General features: G+C 38.0%; 2 protein-coding genes across 2 annotated transcripts; one reads left to right on the forward strand and one right to left on the reverse strand.

Moving 5' to 3' along the window:
- Positions 1–3,119: 3,119 nt before the first annotated feature.
- On the reverse strand, positions 3,120–11,165 carry LOC140157621 (histamine N-methyltransferase A-like). Its single transcript, XM_072180860.1, has 3 exons — positions 10,940–11,165; positions 5,265–5,579; positions 3,120–3,514 (listed from the first exon to the last, which is right to left on the reverse strand). Exons 1-3 carry the CDS (start codon positions 11,163–11,165, stop codon positions 3,120–3,122), a joined length of 936 nt encoding a protein of 311 aa, XP_072036961.1.
- A 4,562-nt stretch (positions 11,166–15,727) lies between these two features.
- On the forward strand, positions 15,728–16,399 carry LOC140157622 (uncharacterized). Its single transcript, XM_072180861.1, has one exon. The coding sequence runs from the start codon at positions 15,728–15,730 to the stop codon at positions 16,397–16,399; it is 672 nt and encodes a 223-aa protein (XP_072036962.1).
- The last annotated feature ends 1,868 nt before the right edge of the window (positions 16,400–18,267 follow it).

Below are 18,267 nucleotides of genomic sequence, written 5' to 3' on the forward strand. Positions count from 1 at the left end.
GGAGACTTCCATACGATGACTAAACACTCCAAGTGAGTTCCAATTTAAAGGGCCCCGCAGGGCAGGAAAGCCCAGTGATCTTGACACAATAGAAATGTGAGGACATCAAAATTGTCCTCACATTTTTTTACTGTCCTCACATTGTACATGTTCTATAGAATAATGTCCTCACTTATATTAGCTTACAAATACATACCTACATACATACAACGGCTTTAATATAGCGCAATTTCAAAGAAATGATCATTGCACTTTACACTTAGAAAACTTGTTCCAGATTCTGGGTCCAAAGATACTGATCCGTCGCCTATTAGTCTGTTGGTGTTAGGAATGATAAGACGCGTAAGATCTTGATTTGAACGAAGGCCTTCCCTAGATGGAACACTGACGGATGGTCAGACAATCAGAGAGGTAGAGTGGTGCCAGATCGTTCGATGTCTTGTAAATATAGAGTAGCACTTTCAAATTCTCTATTGGAAGCCAAGGTAATGCGTTTAAAAGAGGTGAAGATGAGTCATCATCATCATCATCATCGTCGTCGTCGTCGTCGTCGTCGTCGTCGTCGTCGACGTCGTCGTCGTCATCATCATTAACATTATCACCATCATCATTATCACCACCGTCATCATCATTATCACCACAATCACCATCATCACCATAATCATCATCATCACTACCATTGTCAAAGGAATACATTTCTTAAATTACGTTTTTAAACTTCGAGCCTAGTTTGCCACCAAAAAAAACAACTACCAGATAAGGCTCAAATGAAAATAAAGTAAGAAAAAAATTGTTTTAGATAATGATTTGGAAATTCAAAATCATATTTCCAACACAAAGTGAATTTCTTTGAAGTTTAAAAAAAAAGTGGATTTAATTACATCCGAAATGAAAGAATTCGGTGTTATACTGAGAGTATTTTCTAAACAGGTGAGGTACAGCACACTCAAGAACATGCCTATCAGACATCACCCGTCTAGCAGATACTCTAAACTGACGACCATGTATGTAAGACTTTAACCACTATAGGACTGTGCCTTTGATACCAAAGCCATGCTCTAAACGCCCTTATAAACGATAGAATAAAATGTCATGGTCAATGGTATCAACGGCAGCAGAAAGATCAAGCATAATTAAGAGGACTGCCTGGTTATCATCAATGGCCCTAGCAATATCGTTGGTCACCTTGAGCAGTGCTCTCTCGGTGGAATTCTTTATAGGCAGACTGACATACTTCATCAAGCTCGTTAGCTCACATGGTCATTGATCTGGATAATTGCAGCCTTCTCAGTTACCTCCCTGTGAAAGCGATGTTTGAGACGGGTCTGTAGTTTGAAGTTGTTCCAATCTAAATTTGATTTTTTGAGGATAGGTGTGATAATTGCTTGTTTGAGATCACCTGGGAAAATACCATTTGTTAAATCTTGTTAGAGAGGGCGTTTTCTTTGTACTGGGGTCGCCATTTTGTGAGTTTTTGTTGGGTAGAAAACCGTACAGGAATCACAATGGTACCACATGTGCGCGCTCATGTCCAAAAGATCATTCACATTACTAGGTCTCGGCTTCATACTATTATTTAGTTCGCAATTAAGATCATTTTTTAAAGAAATTGCATCCGCAACTTTCTGAAATCTCTTACTGTACTAGTGACCCTTAAAGGTGGTGGTTTCTTTGTTGCAGAACAAATCTTACCATGTAATGATCGGAGCCATAGGCAGTGCCAACATCAGAGTCTGACCAGATCTTCCTTCTCAGGAGTGAGTAACAAGAATGTGGCCCGATCTGTGAGTGGCCTGGGTAACATGTTGGTTAAGTCCAAAATAAGATAAAATCGCTTGAAAACTAGCAACCTCTGGTCTATGAGACTTATCCATGTGGAAATTAAAATCCCCCAACATGATAAGATTTCCTGTCAACAAAGAGACCTCCTGAAGGAAATCCTCGAACGCCTCCATGAACCGATTAAGAGTAAAGCCATTTGCTTTGGTTGGGTGAGGACGGTATATGATAATGTAGTGAACACCATTGTTTGGATCTAAAATACTGGCATGTTCAAAGGTAACTGTCTTAGTATTAAGCGGGTGTATACGAAACCCAAGTTGAGCCTTAAGGTGGTGTTAAAGGCAAGGTTTAGGTAAATCATGAATTCCAACATTTTTGCAAATATCTGCAAAACCTTTCATGATACAATCTCAAGTGAGTTTGTACTTATGTAGGGATATGTTGGCCATGTTATGAAGGTAATAAAACCGTTGCCATGGTAACCAAGCAGTCGCTACTGGCTTCTGACCAATCACATTGAAAGTTGTTTTTTCGCAAATCACTTCATTTGTCCCAATAAAAGTATACTCACATGTTGAGTCATGTTCCTGCGCACCTCCACTGATTTTCCCGTAAAAAAAATCCCAGTGGAATTCCCGCTGGGGGAGGTCAAAGTGAAATTTTCGTTTTTTGGCCACAGATTCCATATTACTTACAAACTTTTTACGGGAAAATCAGCAGAGGTCATTCCTGTAGTACAATATTTGTGGGTAACTTTCTTTTTATTTATTTGGACATGTGCAATTTCAACCGTATGACGGCAGTATCCAGGTCTGAAATTTCTCGGTCCCTGGAGAGCAATAAACAGAGGAGGTAGGGTGCTGAAAACACTGCCGAATTTTTTTTTAAATTATTATCTTCTTCTGTGCCAAAGATGAAAACGATCCATAGATCTTTAAATTGCATTTAAAACCACCTTAATAAGAACCCCAATACCACTATGATTACTGGTACCACGTGGGATGTTCAAGAAGGTATACACATTTGGCTTCATTTCACCAATCACAACTGTGTCATTGGTTGCTAGCCATGTTTCAACTCTACATCGTGTTCCCTAATATTACATGTTGTTGTTTTATTTCGAATTGATCTCGGATTCCAGAGTCTCATGTTCATTAATGTTTCACGATTTATATGGGGTGTAATGAGGGTAGGGGTGGGCCTATCAGTGTGAACAGGCTGTGCAAGAAGAATAAATTGCTGAAATACAAGAATCCAGCCGAAGTTCGGCTGGACAGTCCACTAATCATGCTAATCATTTTGTCTTTTTCCATTTGCTCCAGAGACAAACGCTTGATTTATTTGGCGTATTCTCCCGCGTATTCTCTCTTTGTTACAAACAATATATCACAGGTGGCTTTAAAATATATTTTTTCATCACCGTCACCAGTCTTTTCAATACGTGAACCTTGTTTAAAATGATGCATCATGCGATCACGCACATCATCAGGCGCTGATTTTTTAAAATTAATCGTATACGTCAAGAAATCCAGGAGTAAATCGCCTTCTTCGGAGTTGTCATTGGTTATGAAATCTGTGATATCGGTACTTTCCGTGTACATTGATTGGGTGTATTCAATCTGTAGCTTCTCCAATGTGGCTTTCACTTGAGAGGAATTGACAAAATTATTGGTTGTCGTATCATCCTTCAGCCCTGACTGATGTAATGGGATGCTTCCACTTCCTGTGTGATCTAAACACATATAATTCGATAAATGAAGAATTGAACTTTTGTTCACAACACATAAAGTTGCTCACCTGAAATTTTCGGTTGTTTAGACTACAACCTTCTTCAGCAGAATGATGCAGTTCGTTGATCGATTTGACGACCCTTGACTTGTGACGTCAGAACTGGATCGTAAGTTGTAGCGCCCGTCCTTATTCAGAGAAGGTTGGTTTATAGTCCGGATGTAGATGGCCTCTTTGACTTCTCTTTCGAAGTACCGTTGTTCTCTGTCGAGGATCTGCACTTTCTCGAGGTCCACGTGGCGTCCCGGGGACTCTATGTGTATGTGCTGAGATACCTCGGACGAGGTAGAGCTAGGCCTAGGTGTTCTTAAAGACCTTCTTGTCTCTCCTATGTATGAATCCGAGCAGGGTCTAACCCTGGCAAGGAATCAGATATACAGGTCCCGTGACGCCCTTTTTGTCCGTTTTGTCTTTATGCGCAACTAACAGTTGATGTACATGTAGTGTGCGCGTTGGCTTAAAACACACTCTTATGCCGTATGAGGTGCAAATACACTTTAAGGCATCGGAGATGTCTTTAACATATTAATAAAGAATAATAACTTGTCCCTTCTTGATGTTTGTATTATCATTTGGCGGTTTACTTGTGTCCTTGGGTTTGTTGAGCCTGTCAAATGCCCACTTGGAGTACCCACACCTAGAGAGGGCTTTAGTGATGTGCGACTTCACTTCGTCACAATCTACTGGATCGGTAATACCGACTCTGCGCGATGAAGAAGCGTGTGTATCATTCCCAGTTTGTGTTGTCATGGGTGATTGGAAGAATAATTCAAGTATGGTCTGCATGCGTGGGTTTGCAATAGAACTTGATATTGAGTGAGCAGTTCGGTTTTATGACTGTTAGAGTGTCCAAGAAGGCCGGAGGCCTGTTATCTTCACCCTCTGTGGTGAATTTGATATCCGGATCTAGAGAATTTAGGTGATCAGTGTATTCCTGGGCGTAAAGTTTCTTTAATTTGGTGTGGGTGTCGTCAACATATCTGAATCACCACAATGGTGGATGAGAAGCAGCAGAGATGAATAATTGTTCCAAATACAGATTACAGACAATCGGATTGACTGGGCTCCCCATTGCCACTCCGTGTACTTGTAAATAAAACACTCCATTGTAAACAAAATATGTACAACGTAAACAACCTTCAAGCAGTTTTACCACTTGAATCTACGATCCAGTTCTGACGTCACAAGTTAAGAGTCGTTAAATCGATCAACGAGCTGGATGAGAAAGTTGTAGTCTAAACAATTTCAGGTGAGCAACTTAATGTGTTGTGAACAAAAGTTCAATTCTTCATTTATTTGATTACCAACACAGATGAACGTTGATGGTAACATACAATTCGAGTTGTTAGTGTAAGAAGGACCTAACTACAATAGCTGCCCCATAGACATTTGACAATTTCTGCATTCTATACTGTACACCTAGCAGCTATTGCAAATAGTGACTTCTTGCTCTAAACTCTCGAGAATTACATTGTTATTATTTTGGTCACTCCGTCTGTCTGTCATGATCAATCCAATTGTTCATTAGATCTTATTTTTTAATTATCAAATGCATGCTTTAATTGAGTTTTTAAATACATTTTGTGAGTTTTCAAATACATTTTTCAAATTCACCAATTCAATGGGGTGTCATGGTAATAGGCCTACATGTACTTTGAAAATGGAAAATGAAAAAGGTTGAGTCCTTTCCATACCTGTCAGCAATATAAGAAGAAGTACGCCGCCAGGTTCCAGGAGCTTGTACAACTTCTTCATGAATACTTCAGGATCACCAAGGAAATACACAGCATGTACGACAGAAATAAAATGATACTTCTTGTCATATCCATTACATGCTAGGTACTCGTCAAAGGTCCGATGGTGCCACTCGAAAGTGATGTTGTCAGCTACAGGATTCCTACCAGCTGTGTCTTTGTATTTCGTTATTAGTTCACTGGGCTCCACAACACTTGCAGATATTTTGGGGAATTTTGCCGCCAGTTTCTGAAGTTGATAAATCTCTAATATACCTTGGAAAAGAATTTTAAAAAAAGACCTTTCATTTACTTCATATCTTTGAAGTCTAAAAATATCACGGTTATTATAGCTAATAATAATAATAATGACGTAGCCAACTCTTTCAATCAATTCTTTTCTGAATATTATAACCCTGCTGTTGACCCTAGCTCCCCATTCCCAACTACAGCATTTCGTCTTCCCTCTCACACATCTGGTGTGATACCAATGGGATCATGAGACTCATTGGCAGACTTAATTAGAGCTGCTGTGGCTCAAGAGTTACGAATGTAGGTGATGGCATCTGATTTTCATGACCTCTGCCTGACATTTGACCCCAAGCAAGTTTGGTGCTCATATCAATTAAGTTAGAGTAGGAGTAGCAATTTAAATTTTTTCACAAAATAGCCCATAATAACCCCTTCATGACCTTTGACCCCTATATGTATACAACTTATATTAAGCTTCTTGTGCCCAAGTTTGATATAAAATTGGATAATTAAAACCATATTTATTGGTCGAGCTATGAGTTTTAAAATATTGGACGAGTCCAATATTTTAAAACTGATAGCGAGACCAATAAATATTTGGCGTAAAGCATCCAATTTTATCACTATTATGTGTTGGAGCCAATATTTTCACACACTTGGATTCATCAAAACATAATAACTGTCGAAATTGGTGTAAGCGTCTGCCACTAGAACTAGTAGAATGTTAGAAGTGGGTTTGACGAAAGAATCAGAACTAGAAACGCTGTGGTCTGAGACCACGAACACAGCCGTGTTGTGACCCCATAATGACCTTTGATCCCAAAATCTCAGAACACCCCATAGACATTGGCTAATTTCAATGCACGTGGTATCACTCTGCTATGAGAGGTATTTTGAAGGAATTTCTTTTCGGACCGGAAGTGATTCCTTTATGACCTTTGACCCCAAATTAAAAAAATACCACGGTATACACTGGGTAACAGTAATTCATGTGTGAACATACCGTCACTGTGCTATGTTTTTCTTGGTTAATAAAACATTTTGAAGGTATTTTGTTTAACACCGGAAAAGACCCTTTAATGACTCAAACTATTGGATTTACTATTTTTAGCAATGCTACGTTGCGTGTGACACCATCACACTTCATCAGGCAACTGACCCGCTGGACTGGTCATGTGACAGACGGCTAGGGATCGGCCTGATGTCTCTGTCCAATGCGTGAGATAGGTTGTATCATAGGCCTCCCCGTTTATTGAGTGATGGTGAATCTACTCTCTCCCAAATAGCCTTTTTGATGCTCGGCGGTGCCACTGTTCCTCCCTGTCTAAAATGGTTGCATCCTCGATGTTTATATGATCACTTTCTTTGAGATGTAAATAAACAGCGGAGTTTTGGGCTTCGTTGGTGCTCGGCCGCCTATGTTGGTTTACTCTGGATTTTAGGGCTTGTTTGGTTTCACCCACATAGGATTCAGTGCAGTCTATGACTGCACACACAAGTCCATACACAAGATTAAAGGATTTCATTTTAGGTTGTTTTTCCTTAACATGAACCAGTTTTCAGCGGAGGATATTTCCCGGGTATTTCCTGGTTTAGACGAGCAGTGCCGCCGAGAGCCATTCCGGGCCCGGGGGGCAATGTGAACGCAGGGGCCCCTTTGATCAGTGATGACGGTGCGGGACTTCATAAGTGTGTGTGGGGTGGGGGAGCAAAAGTGGCATACATTTCTTTGTAACATGGGGAGGGAGGTCATACTGCAGTTACTGTCCGTTTTCCTATACACAATACACAGTGCTCTCACCATTGACGCGTGACCTTTACAAATGATGTATGTTGGGAGAATGGGCACTTGCCTAGTTAACATCACTGTGTGAAAAATAACCAGCCAATATTTTATTTATTCTCCAAAACTTCTAGCAAATATATTTCTCTAACATGACCTAAAATTACAGCTAGGTTAGATGTTCAGAAATGGTCGCACTTTTGTAAAATATGAGTGAGGGCAAGGCATAGCTAGCCAACTCCCCGTGTTAATTGAATGGAGATTTGACCGAAAATATTGGTATCGGACCGCTCACTTCTGGAGGATGCCACAAAATAACGGTAAAAGCTACATTTAAATTATTCTAAATAGGTTCTAGAAAATAAAGTTTTGTAACATGTCCTAAATTTTTAGCTAATTTAGATGTTTGGAGAGGGTCGCACTTTTATGTTTTAGGAAGGATATGTAAACGACAGATAACACATAAAATATGAAGAAATTATTTCCAAACCGTGTTAAGTCAACAATCATTATGTTGCTCATTTTGAAGAATGCTGGTTAACAAAAAGCAGGTCTTTGTCTGATTTCGTGAACAAAGGTACACATACCATTGTTTCCTTTCGTTTCCTTTATAATCGGTTACCCAACTGAAGCTATAATACCAGCTTTATTGCGATGTCGCACATTGAAAACAGTCACTTGTGCACAACCAGAGAAGATCTGATTTAATCAGTTGAGCTGCTTCAATGAATGTTATCTTGGTTTAATAGCTTTTAATGGGGTTTAAGTCCTGCAAAGGTCGAGATGAATTCTACTGTAGACATGACTGCATCATGTGGTGTAAAATCCTTGAACATATGTTGCAGCGGAGCGAAAGTAGCATGTTTAGCTGCCAATAATCAAATATGAACATTGAAGGAGACAGGTGCGCGCTAAATTTCCAATTTGAACGGCATTTTGATCAGATTAAGTTTCTCTGAACAACTTCCACGCGAAGTGCAAAAAATTTGCCAATTTAAAGCCAATTGATCCAAGTATCAACCGGTGAATTGGACAAATGCGCGCTAAGCGCACGAAAATTTGTAATTCGAATTAGCGACATTTGCTCCCAGATTGGACATATTGAAACAAACTCCGTGCAAGCGGAAAAATGGCCAATTTTAGACCACAGCTATGTCTAGTTTCTAGTCTTCTTCTTTTTCATTGACCATGCCCCTACATGTTACATGCAACTTGTGGGGTCAAAGGTCACGCGGGGGTCATAGAGGTCAAAACGTGATTTCAACTCAAAATGCTTCTTCTCCCACAAATTACGTAGGACAGTGACGCCTTTTGCACACATGCATTGTTATTACCCAGTGTCTGTAAATCATACACATATTTGAGGTCAAAGGTCATTAAGGGGTCACTTCCTGTGACCCCTACGTGACCTTTGACCCCACGAGTTTCATATGACATGTAGGATCATGATCAATAATGGTTGTGCCCAAGTAAGGTAATAATCGGTGTATTTTGGGTCAAAGGTCATCAAGGGGTCACTTCCGTTCCGAGACGTAAAACCTTCAAAATACCTCTTCTGCCACAAATAACATAGCAGAGTGATGCTATGTGCACATATGCATTGATATTAGCCAAAATGCTACTTCTCCCACAAATTACATAGGACAGTGACACAACTTGCACACATGCATTGCTATAACTCAGTGTTCATGAATCATACAGAGATTTGAGGTCAAATGTCAAAGGGGTCATTTCGGTATAAAACCAAATGCCTTCAAAATTGTATTAACTAAGAAAGACATAGGAGAGTGATGATATGTTCACACATGAATTGAGTTTACCAGATGTATATGTGATATTTTTTATTTGGGGTCAAAGGTCATTAAGGGGTCACTTCCGATATAGAATGAAATACCTTCAAAATGCTACTTCTCCCACAAATTACGTAGAACAGTGATACAACTTGCACACGTGCATTGCGATAACCCAATGTCTATGACTCATACACATATTTGAGGTCAAAGGTCATTAAGGGGTCACTTACGGTATAAAACCAAATACATTCAATGCTTTTTCTCCCATAAATTACGTAGGACAGTGACCCAACTTGCACACATGCATTGCTATAACCCAGTGTCTATGAATCATACACAGATTTGGAGTCAAAGGTCATTAAGGGATCATTTTCGGTATAAAACGAAATACCTTCAAAATTTCATCAGTCCAGAAAAACAGCACAGTGACGAAAAACCTTCAAAATGCCACAAATATTTCGCTGGGTACAAATATTAACATGGCAGGATGCCACATACACATATGCATTGACATTAGTCAATGTCTATGGGGTTTTCATAGATTTTGGGGTCAAAGGTCATTAAGAGGTCAAAACACGGCTGTGTTCGTGGTCTTAAACCACAGCTAGGCCTATGTCTACTTACCATTTTGTCTGGTCCTTTTTGTGTTAATAATAATAATAATATAGGTTTTCCCAGAGGATTTCGTACTTATATAATTCACATTCATAAAAAGGACAGTTTAAATTCGTCCCTAAAAAATCGAAGTCGCACAAACTCAAAAGCAATTTAATTATTCGGTCATTGAATTTCATATATATTTGTATCGGTATATTTCACATTTGTATCATTGATATTCGTCAAATCTGTGGTTAATTTCGTCTCGCGTGGCGATGGTTTAGTAATCGGTTTGTCATTCATTTTAATACATATGTCATTTATATTCGTCAGGTGCTAAATGGATGTATAATATGCCTATTTAAAAGGACAGTGTTCGTTCGTTAAGTTTATGTAACTTGAAGTTCTTATTCTTAGTTGAAAAGGAAAACAAACCTTAAATAATCATAAAATTATAAAAAGAAAATGAAAGAAAACACATAAAGATCATAAGAAGAATATAATTATAACGGTTAAATTTTTTTTAAATACCGTATACATAGAACAATCTGAAGGAATATATAACGGGCATTCCAAGCAAACAGGAACATGGCCCAAAACATCAAAAATGCTCAGAACTTTAAAACTACAAGTGCTACAAATTTGATATCCAATGAAAGAGGTTAACATGCTCTTCAAATCAAGTCGCTAGTCGTCTTACATGTTTACCATAAACATTCTCAGAAAAACCTGTTTTTGGACAAATTTGTTACTTTTTTGAATGAAATACTAAAAAGTAAGACCTACATTTTGGATCTCTTTTGCACATATTCATTAATTTCTTTATTACATATTTTTGGGGGTTGCTTTTCATGTTTTGGTTTTTTTTTTTATTATTTTGTTATGTATATTGTATTAGGACACCATCAAGATAAAAATGAATGATTTTTAGCATGTCCTCTGCTCGTAGCACGAGTTTTCAGTCCCATACGTACAAATGTGGATATTTGGCAATACTATGAGGATCTACCCTGAAGTAAAAAAGAAATTAAAGCCTACATAAATTATATGAGCTTATATGAGCTCATAAGCATAAGTAAAATATAAAATATATTTAAAAATATTTAAAACAAAACAGACCAAAAAAGAAACCCCAAGAATGAACGCACGATTAATAATAATAATAATAAATATTAATAAATTTTCTGGAAATACATAAAGCCGTCATTTACCGTCTCCGCTTCCTACACCAAGAACACGTATCTGTTGGTCCATTTGTCCTGACAATTTCTTCGACAAGTTGGTCACAACATTTGATTCAAATTCGGCACACTCGGTCCATTTTTGCAATTCTTGCCATTTGGTCGTCTTCCTACAGTACTCAGCATAACCCTTGTGGTAATGCTTCATGTCAGTCAATATATTTAATAGTTTATTTTCTGACATATTCGATGCCATAATTGACAATCTATGGTTTAACCTCAGTGGACAAAATTCAGGCACAGTGTGGTCACTGTAAGCCGGGACTGTAAGATCCCGGGGGTCACTCACTACTTGACTTGCTACGCACCCGCGTCTAACGTCTAAACGTCTAAAAGGGTATGTTTTTCACCACACAGCGTCGTCGACGTCTTTTTCACCCAAATCCTTAGACGTTTAGGGTTAGTAATATTATTGTTTGAGTGAATTTGCACTAATTTGATAAAAATCGCCACTTTTTAATTGATTCTTGTTACCTTTGTGCATGTTTTCTTTAGTATCTATAGGTCTGTATTACATCAAAAAGACACCTTGGGTATCAAATTAGCTCGTTTTCCTGTTTACGCCACTAGGGTATAATATAGATAGGTCCTACTAGGGTATAAATTAGATAGACCTATTTCTCAGTTGACGTCGGGTATGGTTTTTGTATGTGCTACGCCATTTAGGGTAGGATTTTGCATGCGTTTCGCCATTAAGGGTGCAATTTGGTTATGTGAAATTTCGCCAGTAAGGGTGCATTTCAGATGTGGTCGGACGCGGGTGGGTAGCACTTTGTGTGAGAGTGACCGTGACCCCTCTGGGTGTAAGATACAAAACGACGCGAAGGAAAGCCTGCCTGACTGGTCAGAAATAGAGCTTACGTATATAGCTATACGCTGGCGAAGTTACGTAATAATCGGATTAACTACCATAGCAATAGGTGAAAAATCAGGGTCGCAAAAAATTGCGACCCTGATTTTCAGGATTTATACCTGTAATAAACCGAACTGCGCTGGTCAAACTGTTCGTCCGAGCTCATGGCATTCTACAATCAGTGGCGTAACTGGGGGCAGGGGGCTACGTGCCTCGGGCGCCACCCTTAGGGGCGCCAAATTGACCAATTCAGCATCGATTCTTCACCCCTCCAAGCGATGAAAGTCAAAATTTTCGCATTTCAGAACAAAATCAATTTTGAACATTTTAATACCGATAGGCCTATTCAACTTAAACCAAAATTAATTAGTGGTAGGCCTTATTTGTCCTAAATTTCGCGCAATTGTTTCAAGAATGGGGGGGTAGGGCGCCAATTTTGTTTCTTGTCCCGGGTGCTATACGTATACCCTGGTTACGCCGCCACTGTCCACAATGCTAACTATTATTTCGTCACCCTCATAACCAAAGTGCCTAAGTCATTATTACATGTTTCTCATTTGCAATTTTGATTTTCTGAGTAATAAACCCATAATTAATAAAAATTTCCAGCTGCATTCTTCATTAACTTTATAGCTGCATTCTTCATTAACTTAAGTTAATAAAGAATGCGGCTGGAAATTTGATTAATTATGGGTTTATTACTCAGAAAATCAAAATTGCAATGAGAAACATCAAACATGTAACATGTTATGAGGGTGACGATTTCATAGTCTTGATTCACCGAGCATGAATAAAACAAAAGGCCTATACAGTCCAAGAGATCGCCTTCATAGAGTTCAGATGTATTATTGACATTAATCTTGTTGATGTATTAAACTTGCTAGGCCTATTAGCTAGGCCTATTTGTAAGAAAGGTTTATTTTGTTTACTATTGATATATGACAAGAGAGATGTGAGTTTGTGTCATTACATAAAATGAGTACGATCACGGTGGTTCTCTTTTCCCCGGCTTTTCTCCTCATCATTCATTTACACCCTTTGATTTTCTGGTTGACCTCTGATGAACTTGAAATGAACTCCATCATATTTTGAAGGTTTACATAATATAGCTAATTTTCATTCAAATTGTAAACTTTATAATTTTACCCTTTTGACCCCAAAACAGACCCCTCCTCCATGTTAAGCCAAGTCGGATTACAATCCTACAGCCTGTCTCAAAAAAAGTTGTGCAAGTGAAAAGCGCCCTCTTTGGCAATTAGAAAATACCGTTATGACATAATGCTTACATCAACGTCAAGGGCGTAGTCTTATCAAGAGTTCCTTCGTGAAATCAAAAGAATGCATCAATTACACAACAATACAAAATTGTTTTTACTGTTTTATCATGATACAGGTACAATGATTCTCTTTTTCCACTTGTAGTAAACAAGTTAAAAGATAAATAAATATTTCACATTCTGCGGTTAAATACATGTGCATGTTAATGATTTTATCATGGTAAATAGTCTTTTCTTTGTCACTCAAGACATGTTAAAAGACAAACAAATATTGCACACTTATAGGTTAATGAATTTTGACAAGTTTATGAAATTTGACAAATTAATGAAATTATACAAAATATCATGACGCTCGCTGATGTTGATGCGTCTAATGCACGCGCTCCGATGGGGGAATGCATTAGACGCATCAACATCAGCTATCATTGATTTACATGTACAGCCCTATTCCCTAGTAAAAGTGGCACAATTGTGATTCTACCCTTTCGTTGTTAACTAAACATATCTCGAAATTTAAAAAAGCAGATTGAACAGAACAAACGGTATTTGAGAGGTAAGACTGTACCCTTGACGTTGATGTAAGCACCATTTCACAATGATATTTTCTAATTGCCACAGAGGGCGCTTTTCACTTGCACAATTCTTTAAGACAGGCTGTATATGGACATACTGCTAAAGCCCTTTGGCATTATTCTGATGATTAAAGCGCGTAATATGCAGCATATAGTGAATTTTACAGTAATTTTCGGTAATCAACCCTGTTTGACCCCTGCATGACCTTGAACACCAGCTAATGTCAATGCATATGTGTCAGTTGTATCTCTGTACCATGTAATCTGTACTAAGGAAAAGAAGCATTTTGAAGGTATTTGGTTATGTGCCGGAAATACCCCCTTAATGACCTTTGACCCCACATCTGTATTTACCACAATAGGCCCTAATTATAGCCAATGCTGATGGCCAAGTCTCATTACTGTACCATTCTTGTCCTACCTGAACTTGTGACCAGCTGTCGGATGCGACGTGACATTACATATACTATTACTAGGTTCATACAACAGATAAATTACTATCATTGGAGACAGAGTTCCGCACAACAGAAGGGGCAAGCTCTCAAAATATGTGACTCCTCGCCACAACTGAGCCCGGATGTCGCCAATCATCATTTTTGAGATATTCAACCAAAATATTCTGCTTGAAATTAGCTTTAAAATGATGTATATCATGTCTATAGTACTTGACATTTAAGTAGTGAAAAATCAATAAAACAGTCAATAAATCCTTTCTTTCCTATTGTTTATTGTTAAGTTCGATGGAGCATATCTCAATAGTGGCACTGGCGACATCCGGGCTCAGTTGTGGCGAGGAGTCACATATTGTATTGGTTTTTGTGTCAGTTCCTGCAGAACTGACACCTTCTAGTACAGGTTTGACGATCACGTGACAAATCGAATCTGTGGCGTCAATATTAATATCGATATCAATTTAAGGCTGTTCTAGTTAAATTACATACCCATTGGCATTTTGGATGTTCCATTTAATTTACATACTCAACATTTCCCTGTGCACTTAGTCCATGAATTGATCCTGATTTGCATTGTCGTATAGAGTTATATTTTTTTACACAACAGGGATGTTACTATTGTTTAACTGAATGAAGCATACTTTTGCTTTTATCTTTCTTTGTCCTTTATTAATTATAAATTGGTGATTTAATTAACATAATTCTTTGTTTCAGCGACCCTGGGGTAAAATATGCAAATTAGCTACCTCATTTGCATATATTTTATCTTTAAAAACGTTTTTAGCTAGAATAGAAGGCTGACGATGCGCCAAAACACGTATGTAAGTGTATAAGTATTTAATGATAAATGAACTACCACTAAATGTTCCTGTCAGTGCTGCAGTGCAAAACTTCTCATGCAATTCCATCTTTAACATTACATTCAAATAATAATTACATTGTAAATTGGAACTGACACCAATTTTTTTCAGGAATATCTTGTTTGAGTACAGCTGAATATCACAGGCTAATAATTTATGATACTGGGATAAAGCGCGCCGTTTTCAACTGTGAATCTGACAATGCCGGTGAAGTAAACGGATCAATGGCTATGAAAGATGAAAGTCATGGATGGTTAAAGGGCAGGTCTATTGCAAAAACACGTTTATCTCTATTCGAAGAGAATAATTATTACATTAAAAGTTGACACTCGTTGCTATTTTTTTATGAAAAAAGAGAAATTGCGTTTGAAGTATACTTAATTTTTAAGGCAGCGGGCTATGACGTAAGTAAATGAAGCGGACACTATATCATGCTCTCATTTACTTGTGTGACACAATCACAATCACTTTGACAAGTTTGACATATTAGCAACAATGAGTTGTACTATTATTTACCATAACAATGCTGCATAACAATATGCTGACTATTTGTTCTCGTTTCGGAAACAAAGCCTCACACAGTATTGTTACTATGCGTTTGCTTTGTAATATTTCATCCAACTGAAACTATAATAACTATATCATTGAGAAGACATTCCTGAACCTCGTTGACTTGGGGATGACGCAATATCTCGTTGGAGTCAAGACTGGCAAATGACTTTTAATACCGATAAATGTTTCAAAATGAACTTCACAACCAAGAAAACCATCAAAATCTCCCCATACACATTGTGCCAAAAAACTCTTGAGGCAACACATTCTCATCCGTACCTTGGTCTGAAGTTTTGTGATAATCTACGTTGGAAAGAGCATATCTCTGAAGTCACAAACAGCTGTAAGAAGATCCTGGGTGTCATCAGAAGGAACTTCAAAGCTTGTCCTACATACATCAAGTCTCGCCTCTTTTTGTCGCTCATTCAACCCAAACTGACTTATGGGTCGGCAGCCTGGATCCCTTCCACAAATGAAGAGAGACACCAGCTAGACATGATACAGAGGTCCGCTGCTAGGTTGTGCTACAACAACTACTCCAGAGAAGCAAGTGTTACGCAAATGCTCAACCAACTTGAATGGCCAAGTTTGGATACCTGTCGCCTTATTACCAGACTTAGCTTGATGTACAGAATTACACACAATCCCGTCGACATACACTGGCAGGACCACCTCACCCGACCAACACGAATGACCAGACGACACCACCCATATTCATACATGCAAATTAGAGTCAACTCAGCGACCTACGCAAACAGCTTTTTTCCATGGACAATTCCACACTGGAACGGACTGCCCCACGACATATTGGACATACCAGACTACAAAAACTTCAAGACCGCCGTTAGGGACTACCTCAATTAAATTTCGCCAAATCCAGTCTTAGGTCATTGGTTTGTACCAACTCTGATGCGATGCGGGTACCCGTTTATTCAGAGGATAACGTCCAGATCCAGATCCAGATATCGCACAGGGAAATCAGATACATGAGTTTGTGGACTTAACACGGTTTATATGCTAGTCTCAGATTGATCACGCTGAAATTCTAAGCTCAAATTATTTTTTATTTTTTAGCCCAAATATTTCTCATGATATTGCTATACATATGACAGAAGAAGAAGCGGCTGATTCTATCCATATTTTTAAAATCCATTGAATTTGTAATACTTAATTCAGAGTTTTTTTCTGTGAACAACAACAACAGTATACGTTCTTGAGAATGTTTATAGTCCCTTCTGGCAAAGCAGGAACAGTCATTTCATGACGTCAACTTTTTTCTAGGTCAAATCTGTAACGTTTGAAGGAACTCATCGCTTAAGTTGGTTTTTCGGAATATCAGTTTTAAACGTCTTATTTTCTCAAAAAAGAGTCATTTTCATTGTCCTCATAATATTAGCTTGCCAATGATATGATGTTGTCCGAGCAATATAGCCTATATGTAACCATCCACGTCGAAACGCTCGTAAAGTCGGCCTCTGGTCAATTTTGTTTTCTTCCGTGTTTAGAAAATATATATCATAAGCTTTGCAATAATATATCATTTGACTTCAAACAATATCCAGGAGCGGAGGTTTGGCTTGTTAAACTTTGCTCCTTCAGTAAAAGGGTACATTATTTTGGTGTTACATTATTTGTCTTTTTCCACATCGCTGGTATTACATATCAAATTGTCATAATTGGCGGTCACTTCAAATCATCCCCAAGTCAACGAGGTTCAGGAATGTCTTCTCATTGTTGATTGTTAGTTAACCCACCACTTGAACAGGATTTGGCCAAAGCAAACAAAGACTAGAGCTATTTACTAACTTTATACATAAGTATAAGCTTATTATCCTCTTCAACAATAGGATAAAAAGATTGGCGTTTGACTGACACTAAAATGAGAAACATGTAGGACAACATTAGGTAAGACCAGTAGTATGTATATGAAGCCTATGGTTGAATCCGATATTGTAAAAATAATTGATAAATTCGACATAAACAAAGGTGGAGGCCATGACAATATTGGCAATCTAATCATTAAAAAAGTGTGTAAAGAAATTGCTAAACCTCTTAATATGATATTTAATTTGTCTATATCTACTGGGATTGTTCCTGATAAATTAAAAATAGCAAAAGTCATACCATTATAAAAAAAGATGATGCTGAGGCATTCTCAAACTATCGTCCAGTTTCTCTCCTACCGTGTTTTTCAAAAATTCTTGAAAGGTTGGTTTTTAACAGATGTACGGATTACATTGACAATAAGCGAATCCTTAACCCCAAACAATTTGGCTTTCGGTCAAAACATTCCACCTTTATGGCTATAGAGCAAATGGTAGACAAAGTTGCTGCAGCAGTTGAAAGAAATGAAACGACTATTGAATATTTCTGGACTTATCAAAAGCCTTTGATACAATCGATCATAACATACTCTTACATAAATTAGAACACTATGGCTTTCGTGGAATTGTGTTAGAATGGTTCAGAAATTATCTAAGTAACAGAAAACAACACGTTTATTATAATTTTATGAATCAGAATCACACCATATTATATGCGGTGTTCCGCAAGGATCCATACTGGGGCCACTTCTATTTATACTCTATGTCAATGATATAACTAATGCATCTAAAGTACTCGAATTCGTCCTTTTGCAGACGATACCACCATTTTATACTCCCATAAAAACGTAGAACGCCAGACAAACCTTGTTAATGAAGAGTTAAATGAAGTAAGCAATTGGTTTAAAG

Source organism: Amphiura filiformis, chromosome 7 (assembly GCF_039555335.1).
Source record: "Amphiura filiformis chromosome 7, Afil_fr2py, whole genome shotgun sequence".
NCBI lineage: Eukaryota > Metazoa > Echinodermata > Ophiuroidea > Amphilepidida > Amphiuridae > Amphiura > Amphiura filiformis.

Bases quoted from the DNA above. Each gene is read 5' to 3' on its own strand.
- LOC140157622 (XM_072180861.1), top strand. From the start codon at position 15,728: ATGAACTTCACAACCAAGAAAACCATCAAAATCTCCCCATACACATTG.
- LOC140157621 (XM_072180860.1), bottom strand. From the start codon at position 11,165: ATGGCATCGAATATGTCAGAAAATAAACTATTAAATATATTGACTGAC. The intron at 5,580-10,939 runs GTAAATGACGGC...TTCTTTTCCAAG, and splicing joins TGGTGTAGGAAGCGGAGACG to GTATATTAGAGATTTATCAA. The intron at 3,515-5,264 runs GTATGGAAAGGA...ATATGTGTTTAG, and splicing joins TCTTCTTATATTGCTGACAG to ATCACACAGGAAGTGGAAGC.